Genomic DNA, 10,506 nt, shown 5'->3' with positions numbered 1-10,506 from the left:
TTTTTTTAAAAAATAAATTTATTTATTTATTTGGCTGCGTTGGGTCTTCGTTGCTGTGCGCAGGCTTTCTCTAGTTGCGGCGAGTGGGGGCTACTCTTTATTGTGGTGTGTGGGCTTCTCATTGCGGTGGCTTCTCCTGTTGCAGAGCACGGGCTGTAGGCATGCCTGCTTCAGTAGTTGTGGCTCATGGGCTCTAGAGCACAAGCTCAGTAGTTGTGGCTCACGGGCTCTAGAGTGCAGGCTCAGTAGTTGTGGCGCACGGGCTTAGTTGTTCTGCAGCATGTGGGATCTTCCCCGACCAGGGCTCGAACCCGTGTCCTCATTGGCAGGTGGATTCTTAACCACTGCACCACCAGGGACATCCCTAGATTTTGGTGTTTTAAAACTGCCTTTTGAAAGCTAAAATGTATATGATTTTGAATCAATTTTAGACCTACTAGTATAGTTCAAACTTCTCCAATTTGTCTGATAGACATACTCAATGGTGCCACAAATAACACAATCTTTCACCATAAAACAACTTTCCAAGGATGCCAGAAAGAATTAACTAAGTTTTAACCACAGCCCTTGGTTGGTGGAAGTATTGTGATAGAAGGAGGCAGGGAAGCCATAAAGAGTGTTAGGGAGGGAGTTCCCTGGTGGCTTAGTGGTTAGGATTTTGGGCTCTCACTGCTGTGGCCCAGGTTCAATCCCTGGTGAGATCCCATAAGCCGTGCAGTGCGGTGAAAAAAAAAAAGAGTGTTAGGGAGACTGAGTCTTCTCACACTTTAGAAGACACAACCTGCCAGATGGTTGCTTCTCAGCCCCGTTTGCTGTGCGACCCAGATGTGTGACCAGGGTGCTGCCCGGTCAAGCCTCCCCATCCACCTCCACTTTGAATTCAGAGCCAGGGAGGCAGAGAAGCAGCAGACACAGGGACTCTTCCCTGGCAGTGGCAGATCTGAAGCACTGCTGGCCTGGCAACAGGGCTGGCAGCTGCGTCCAGTGCCTGCTTTGAGGGCTCTAGGGCAGCTGCAGCGGTGACCTTCCTGGACTAGTTGTGGGTCATGATTTAGAAATTATTTCTGGCTGCATAATCTCTGAGCCCGATTCTCTAATCTTCCTGTCAAGACTGTGAACTACGCAATAGCCTTTCTTATATGTTTGTTTTCCTCTTTAATTGTCCAGGTTCCTTTCTGCTGCTTGCAACCTAAGAACCCTGATGCTGGATAGGGGAAAGCACTAAGACTGGAGCACTTTGCCTCGAGGGTAGAAGGGGAGGAGAGATGCCACAGCAAGGGAGGGAACCCAAACCCCGAAATGCATCTCAATACCTATGATGTTTCTCACAACAATCATATACCTTCTTGTTTATTTTCATACTTTATCCCTCAAGCCTTCATCAACTCATTTACTCAACACATATTTATGGAGAGCCTACTGTGTGCCAGGTATTATTCTATGCACTGGTGACAACAATCAACAAAACTCAAGCAATAGTTTCCACAATTACACAGGTCTAATTACAGGTTAGAATGAAGGAGGTAAATGGCGATAGCACCTCTGCATGCCACACAGTGACCCAGGCCTTTGCAATGCCTCACATGTGGTTTACAGGAACACTGCAACAGCATCAGCAATGAATGGGCAGGGGTGAAACCTGTGCCAATAGAACATGGTGATACATGCCAGAGAAAATATTTCTTGTGGTTTCTGTAGGAGTTCTTTTCCAAAGAAAGAAAAATTAAGGCAATGTTCTTTCCCTACTATTCTTATGTCATCCCCCATTCACTTTTCCAAATGTGTCTATATTACCATTAAAGGAGAAAGTGTAATTAGCAGAGAAACTGGAAAATCTATTGACTATTTAGAATAGAACACCTCCATTTATCTAAGCGTCTTTCCTGCTTTTCACACAAGCAAAACCTTGTAATCCATACAAAAATATAAGCGCAATTAAGAAACCAAATAGTCTGGATTTATTTCATGACACATGGTGTCTACTTACATCTTTTTAAAAAGAGAAAATTGCTTACTTGCCAAGTTTTTGGTTCATATCATGCTATTTCTAACTTGTACCAAAATAAATTGAGACTCTAGCTTTCCTAGATTCTCGGAAAATGGAACTAATTGCATGAAGTAACATAATTAGACAGGAAAAGTACTACTTAAGTTTGTATGCATCTAATTATGCAGTAAAGCAATAATATGACTTAAAAGGTCGCCTTTGGTTACCTAAGATAGATCAAACAGTATACAGTTGATTTGACTTCATTGTTTGAAGCAAGGTATATCTTCATAAAGTATTTTTGTTGTTACAAACCCAGTTTGGACATTATCATACATAAACAGTGAATAGTGTGGACTTTTGAAATAGGCCTGTTATACCATCTAATTTAACAGGAACTGAGTTAGAATGGAAACCATTATTTATGGCTTTGCAGGTAATTCTCTTCCTTCAGATTCAAGATATTGTTTTCCTTCCCAAAACTAGTGATAAGAAATTCTCTAAATGTGATTCTGCCAGAGAAGGTGAAGATGAAGATCAGTAAAAATTCCATGGAACTTGAGAGTTTTTCATTAAACCCTTCATGTTGGCCAGCCCTGTGACTCATAATTATATTCTGCCTGGGCTTTCTGGAATAGTCTTTTACCTCTACATTATATTCTTGTCATTAGCAGTTTAGAACTCCAGGGAAAGGTTAGAGTTCAGTGCAAAGGCAGCTTGCATCACTGTGACAGATGATGCTTAATTGGCAGAAGCGATGAAATATTTTTGTAAGTAAAACTATGAACACAGGTTACTTTGGGGAGGAAAATTGGGGGCCAGAGGTAGGAGAGAGACTTTTTACAGTGTATCCTGCTGTACCACTGGAATTGAGCACCATGTGAATGTATTACCTGCTCAAAAATAAATAAAAACTTTTAAAAATAATAAAGTAAAGTCAGTGCTTAGTTGAGTAAAAGTATTCTATTCATACTCTTAACACACTTTGTCTACATCCCTGAATAGCTATGGTTCAATTAGATTCCTCCAGCTATTTCAAATATTAGTATTGGGGCTTCCCTGGTGGCACAGTGGTTGAGAATCTGCCTGCTAATGCAGGGGACACGGGTTCGAGCCCTGGTCTGGGAAGATCCCATATGCCACGAAGCAACTAGGCCCATGAGCCACAACTACTGAGCCTGCGCATCTGGAGCCTGTGGTCCGCAGCAAGAGAGGCCGTGATAGTGAAGAGGCCCGTGCACCACGATGAAGAGTGGCCCCCGCTTGCCACAACTAGAGAAAGCCCTTGCACAGAAATGAAGACCCAACACAGCCAAAAATAAATATAAAAATAAATAAATAAATAAAAGATTACTATTAATTAAAAAAAAACAAAAAAACCCCAATATTAGTATTGATCTTACACCACTATCTCCAAGTAAGCAAGCAACAAAAAAGTCTTGAACATCATTATTGGTGTTGGAGAATTCCAGGAAATTTTAGAGGGTTTATACTGTACAGTAACAAAAACACAGTATGTATATACATATTTAAAGACATGAGACATTTAAGAAATGACATAGAATTTAGGTCTGCTTAAAAATGTTTTATACTACAATATGCTGAGTATCAGAGAGAGAAAAGCAGAAGAAATTAGAATTGTTTTTATTTCCTTTTTTGATAACTAGACATTTTTCAAGAACCTAAAAATAATACCTCTAAAATCAGGAACAAGACAAGGATGCCCACGCTTACCACTCTCATTCAACATATTGGGAAGTTCCAGCCAGAGCAATTAAGCAAGAAAAAGAAAGGAAAGTCATTCAAATTGGAAAGGAAGATGTAAAGCTGTCACTCTTTATGGATGACATGATTTTATATAGAGAAAACCCTAAAGACTCCACCAAAAAACTATTAGAAATAATAAACAAAGTTGCAGGGTACAAAATCAACCTTCAAAAATCTGTTGCATTTCTAGATGGTAACAATGAACTAGCGGAAAGAGAAATTAAGAAAACAATCCCATTTACAATCACAACACAAAGAATAAAATACCTAGGAATAAATTTAACCAAGGAGGTGAAAGACCTATACACTGAAAACTATAAGACATTGTTGAATGAAACTGAAGAAGACACAAAGAAATGGAAAGATATGCCATGCTCATTGACTGTAAGAAGCAACATTGTTAAAATGTCCATAATAACAAAAATAATCCACAGATTCAATGCAATCCTTATCAAGATCCCAAGGACATTTTTCACAGAAATAGAACAAAAAAATCCTAAAATTTATATGGAACCACAGAAGACCCTGAATAGCCAAAGCAATTTTGAGAAAAAAAGAACAAAGCTGAAGGTAACACACGCTCTGATTTCAAACTATATTACAAGGCCATAGTAATAAAAATGGCATGGTATTGGCAGAACAACAGATATATAGATTAATGGAACAGAATTGAGAGCTCCAAAATAAATGCACACATATATGGACAATTAATTTACAACAAAGGAGCAAAGAACATACAATGAAGAAAGGATAGTCTCTTCAATAAATGTTGCTGAGAAAACTGGATAGCCACATTAAAAAAAAAGAAAGAAAGAAAAAGGAAAGACATTAGATCAATATCTCATACCATACACAAAAATCAACTCAAAATAGATTAAAGACTTAAATGTAAGACCTGAAACCATAAAATGCAATAGAAGAGAACATAGGCAGTATGCATTTTGACATTGGTCTTAGCAATATCTTTCTAGATATGTCTCCTCAGGCAAGGGAAACAAAAGGAAAACAAATGGTACTACAACAAACTAAAAAGATTCCACAGAGCAAAACAGTAATTCAAAAAGATATATGCACCCCTATGTTCACTGCAGCATCATTTACCATAGCCAAGATATGGAAACAACATAAATGCCCATCAATGAACAAATGGATAAAGAAGATGTGGTGTGTATGTGTATGTATATATACACACACAACGTATATATATATATATATATACAACAGAACTACTCAGCCTTAAAAATGATTAAATCTTGCCATTTGCGACAACATGATGGACCTAGAGGAATTTATGCTAAGTGAAATAAGTTAGATGGAGAAAGACAAATGCCATATGATTTCATTCATACGTGGAATATAAAAAACAAGCAAACTAACACAAAAAATGGAACAAACCAAACCAAAACGTAGATATAGAGAACAGAGTAGTGGTTAGCGGAGGGGAAGGGGTGGTGGGAGGAGGACGAGATGGGTAAAGGGGATCAACTGGATGGAGATGGATGGAAACTAAATTTCTAGTGGTGAGCACGCTGTAGAGTATAAAGAAGTAGAAATATATGGGCTTCCCTGGTGGTGCAGTGGTTGAGAGTCTGCCTGCCGATGCAGGGGACACGGGTTCGTGCCCCGGTCCGGGAAGATCCCACATGCCGCGGAGCAGCTGGGCCCGTGAGCCATGGCCGCTGAGCCTGCGCGTCCAGAGCCTGTGCTCCGCAGTGGGAGAGGCCACAACAGTGAGAGGCCCGCGTACCGCAAAAAAAAAAAAAAAGTAGAAATATAATACTGTACACATGAAAGATATGTAATGTAATGTTATAAACCAGTTACCCCAATAAAAAATAAACTTTAAAAATTTATCTAAAAAGCATAATAAAAAGATTTAAAAAATAAATACATGAATAAATGCTTATAAGACATTAAAAACATGTATAAAATATGGCCTTTTTATTTACATAAATGGGATCATACAATGTTTTTGTTTCTGTGCCTTATCTTTACTACTTAATAATAAATACTTTAGAAAATTCCTTTAAAAAATAGACTTCCCACTTAGTCAAGCAGTAAAATATATGAAAAGAAAAAGAGTTAGCTTTAGCTACCATAAACTTTTTTTAATGCTAACCATGAGAAAATAAGTGCCCCATTTAGCAGAAGATATGTACTTTACTAAGTTCCTTGAGGCTCGTGTTTTCATATGGGATAGAGAACTAGTACTGGATACTATTTCTATCCTAGAAAGCAGCTCTTAATACTCTTTAGGCTACCTGTCTCTTTGAGAAATTGTCAAAAGTTAAGGATCCTTCACCCAGAAAGTCTCCAGGTACATAATTTTGCATATTTTGCAGTTTTAGGGTTTTGTTCTTAAAGCCAGCCATGGACCCCAAATTAAGCACCACTGATTAAGGACAGTGTAAATGGAAAATGCTGTCTCTGTTATATGTACACGTAATTCATGAATGGCTGTGCTGTTGGATTTGAATGTAGACACTGCCATTTCATTCTTATTGTTACTGAGAATTTCTTCCCTTTCCTCATTCCCATAATCCATTGTAAGGCCATGTAAGTGACATAATCTTTCTCCCACATCAGTATTCCAGATTAGCCCCTTGGCCTTGATCCTATATTGGTTTATGGGTTGCTCTGCGATAACTCTTTTGGGGCAGACAACAAGGGGGATAGAGGAGGGAAGGGAGAGAAAGAGTAAATAAAGGGAGCTCTATCCAGTCTCCATGCCTTATTTCCCCTTACAGCACAAATTGTGCCTAAGTCTAGTTATGCAAGTGGAAGAGAGGGGAAGGCAAGAAGAGAAAACCTCTTCCTACATTGTGAAATACTTTGGTTGAATTATTCATAACTTTATCTGAAATGAGGTAGACATCTTGGACAAATTGTTACTCTGATCATCCGTCATACCTTAACAAAGCATTTGAGAGTTGAACAAAAAGATATTCCAACATCAATAAGACTCCAGCTGTCTTTTAGGGCTGCTCCAGCGTACATCAGTTCCAGATACCTCCTGCCTTGTTCATCTTCAGAGAGAGGAATGTGGAAATAATCCTTAAATATCAATGGCATATTATGAAAACAGCATATCTCTACATTACTAGACCAGCCATGTAATCTCTTATCTTTTACATTTTCCACTGAGTATTATAAAATTGGGACAGAAGGAGGAAGTATTAGACAGGGGTTCTTAATCTGAAGTCTTTAGACATCCCCAAAAGTTGATCGTTAGAACTTAGGTGGCAGAAAACTACATTTGGTTTTTATTAACTCCAAATAAAATTGTGATTTTTCTTATGTATATAGAAAACAAGCTAAAGTAGCAGTAATTGACTGTTCCTGTGACTTTGTCACCAATAGAAATCACAGATATTTTCATATCCCATTATTGTTGTTGCAGATATCTCAAAATATTATTTATACTGATCTCCTTTGAAATTGTAATAGTTATGAGATACACTGCAAACACTTGTTAATGTGTTAATAAGGAAACCCACATGTCACAATATCACAATTTGTTTTTTAATTTTTTAAAATTGTATTTCAGTATAACTGGTTTCCTTTTTGGGGGTATGTATTTTATTTTATGCAGTTAAAGACATTCTGAGGAGTCCATAGGCTTCACCAGACTGCCAAAGGGATCCATGATACATAAAGATTAAGAGCTTCTGTGTTAGAAGATCTAGATTTTAGGGATCATAGTAATTTACTATATATCATGTAACTATGATTCAGTAAATGCTCCTTAGTAAATGGGAATAAATCATCTCCAAGTTAAATACCATTTGATGGTCAGTTCCTAAATATTTGTCTTAATTTTCCATTTTATAGTGAGTATTTATAAGAAATTTGTAAGAAAAGTACTGCACCCAAATTATTTTTTATTCTGGCTCTGTGATCCTAGGTTAAATGGTCAATCTATCTGAGCTTCAGTTTTCCCTGGATGCAAAATGAGGCTGTAGCCCAGAAGTCCTCTCCACCCCCAAAATCCTTTGGTTCTTTATAGTTGCTTGCTCACCACACAGGCCATCTATCTGACAACTGGTAGGCTCCACTTACCTGGCCTAGAGTTCGTGTCTTGTTTTTCTCCTTTTGTGAAGAATTTCAGTAATACTATCTGGCCAATACACAATCTACGAATATCGTAAAGATAAGCTAAACTTTTTTTACCCCTGAGAACTTTCCTGTCTAACACCTCCAGAGTTAATATCTTCTAACAAACGATTATGTAAGCAAACAATGATATTTTCAAATAATTTTAGTCCCCTGTTTGCTGAAAATGCACCCAATAGTATCTCTACCCCACGTACAGTTTAAACTTCACTGCATAGTTAAAATTAAGGCACATCTTAGTGGCTCAGGGACAAAGTATGTACCTTTATCATCAGCTTGACAGCCTCCACAGTTTCATCTGCTGAAATACCAAATGGTTCAAAAGATCCCTCAAAAGCTATGAAAATCCTCACTTTGTCAAAAAAAAGAAAGAAAGAAGCAGTTTTCAAAGATCCTATTGGATAGCTGGGAGAATCGCAGTTCACAGTTAAGGACAAAAATGATGGCCAGAGGCAGCTGTCACTGTCTAGCCTCAAAGGCGAGTTGAGAGAACGTGGAGAGAGAAGTGCCACAGTACCACAGTAGCCGGTGAAACTGACAGCAGCTACATTGGAGGAAAGGTTTCTCTGCCAATGGCATTAGTCAACAGCCACGTGTTCCTCTATTATGGAAACCAGAAAACTTGACAATGGTTGAGGCAAGTGTGAACAAGCGTCAAGCATGTAATACAAAAATGCCACACATAAATTATACTTCGTAATGTGACCATCATCCATTGATACTTGAATCCATATTCATCCAAGTACAGCTGATGGAAGGACCCTTAGAACTAGATATTTGAATTGGGATGCACTGGCACAGAGTGAAGCAAAACAGAGTTGATTTTATTGAATGTAATCATCCTGGAAGTTCTCTGTAAATAACTCTGAGCTGAAGCATTCTGGTTTCCATAGCAACTTTGTGTACTTGTTCCCTGGCGGTATTTCTAATCCTGCCACGCGGTACAGAACAATATCCACTTGCACTAGGGAGATGAATGTGTAGGCAAATGACTCTGTGGTTTTCCCTTCCCATCTCTGCATAATGGAATCTACCCAATAACAACACAGTATAGTTGGTATTTCTTTTAGTCCTTGCCCTTATGTTATTTAGAACAATTTACCATTGTTATTTCCTTCAACTTCCCTTAGTGTTGGCGGAAAATATTTCAAACCACCCTCAAAAAATGAGCAAAGATATTAGTCACCATTACACAAGCTTATATTTTACTGGAACTTAATTCTAAGACTCTCCTCTGAAATCCCCGGTATTATACACTTGTTCTAATGCTATTATGTCTGATCATTTTTAAAAATTATTTTATTTTATTTTATTTTATTTATTTTTGGCTGCATTGTGTCTTCATTGCTACGTGCGGGCTTTCTCTAGTTGCAGTGAGCAGGGGCTACTCTTCGTTGCGGTGCGCGGGTTTCTCATTGCGGTGGCTTCTCTTGTTGCAGAGCACGGGCTCTAGGCGCGCGGGCTTCAGTAGTTGTGGATTGCGGGCTCCAGAGCGCAGGCTCAGTAGTTGTGGTGCACGGGCTTAGTTGCTCTGCAGCATGTGGGATCTTCCTGGACCAGGGCTCGAACCCATGTCCGGGAAGATTGGCAGGCAGATTCTTAACCACTGTGCCACCAGGGAAGCCCTGATCATTTTTTAGTGTTTGTAAATCTTGTCTTCTTCCTGAAGACAGACCTAGGACAGAATCCCTATCTTTCACTTCTTTTTATTCTTAACAGCACTTAGCATAATGTGAGCCACATGATAGGTGCTTAGTAAATGTTAACCTGTTAACTGATTCTATTCATTCACAGTCTGAGTCCCAAATATAAGAAATTTGAGAAAATGGAAAACATAAAAAAGGCAAAGGATTTCACTGCAAAGCTAATACTTTTGGCCTCATGTTTTTCAAGTGTTGCAACACAATGATACCTTCTTATGCTGTCAGCATTTTGATAGAAAGAGTATTACCATAGGACATAGTTAATACTGTTTTGGTGTCTTGCTCACCCTCCCTCACCCCCTCCAGCTGCCTTTACTGTTGACTGCTAAAGGCTTATAGCTACACCCCCTTTTCCAAAGAATTGCCCTCAGCTGATGGGAGCTGCCTTGCCAGGAAAGGTATGCACCCCTCCTCAATAGTTGACTGCAAAGGGGCTACAAAATGCCCCCTCTCTTATATTAAGGGGTGAAAATTCTTCAGAGGATCTCTGTAGAGCAGGCCATAGCTGGACTTTACCTGAGACTACATCCTTCTTCAGCTCTTTCTTTTTCCGAATCCTGCTTAACTCTCTTCCTTACTAAGTTTTTCTTGAAGAGTGCTCCCTCAGTAATTGGCATACATCCCAATCCCTGTCTCAGGCTCTGCTTTTAGAGAAACCAGCCTAGGGAAGAGGATTTTAAAGAAGCTCACAGGCATTAAGAAATCACAACCAAATGCTTTATAGCTTCCTGAGCTGCATGTTTTCTTATACATGTATATTTTTATATTCTGCAGTAGACTTGGCTTTTGGAGTAAATGCCCGTCTCTCGTAGGCATGGCTGGCCCCTGGTCTGGTTGGTTGCCAGGTCCTGACTTGTATGGAGCTGCCGGCTACTGGGTGGTGGGCTGGGTCCTGACGTGGCTGGCTGCAGAGCCCCAGGGGGGTCCCAGGGCTAC

At 39.2% G+C, this 10,506-nt stretch overlaps 1 protein-coding gene across 1 annotated transcript in view; it reads right to left on the bottom strand.

The window, feature by feature from the left end:
* The window catches only part of ANKUB1 (ankyrin repeat and ubiquitin domain containing 1), a 45,660-nt gene extending 35,473 nt beyond the window's left edge, over positions 1–10,187 (bottom strand). The window contains 3 exon segments of the mRNA XM_024131826.1: positions 6,665–6,808; positions 8,131–8,272; positions 10,087–10,187. Of these exon segments, the coding sequence (XP_023987594.1) occupies positions 6,665–6,808; positions 8,131–8,272; positions 10,087–10,187 (387 nt within the window).
* Between the last annotated feature and the right edge of the window lie 319 nt (positions 10,188–10,506).

Source organism: Physeter macrocephalus, chromosome 1 (genome assembly GCF_002837175.3).
Source record: "Physeter macrocephalus isolate SW-GA chromosome 1, ASM283717v5, whole genome shotgun sequence".
Taxonomy (NCBI): Eukaryota; Metazoa; Chordata; class Mammalia; order Artiodactyla; family Physeteridae; genus Physeter; species Physeter macrocephalus.
The sequence above is the reverse complement of the archived record's forward strand: the minus strand, read 5'-3'. Positions and strand labels throughout refer to the sequence as shown.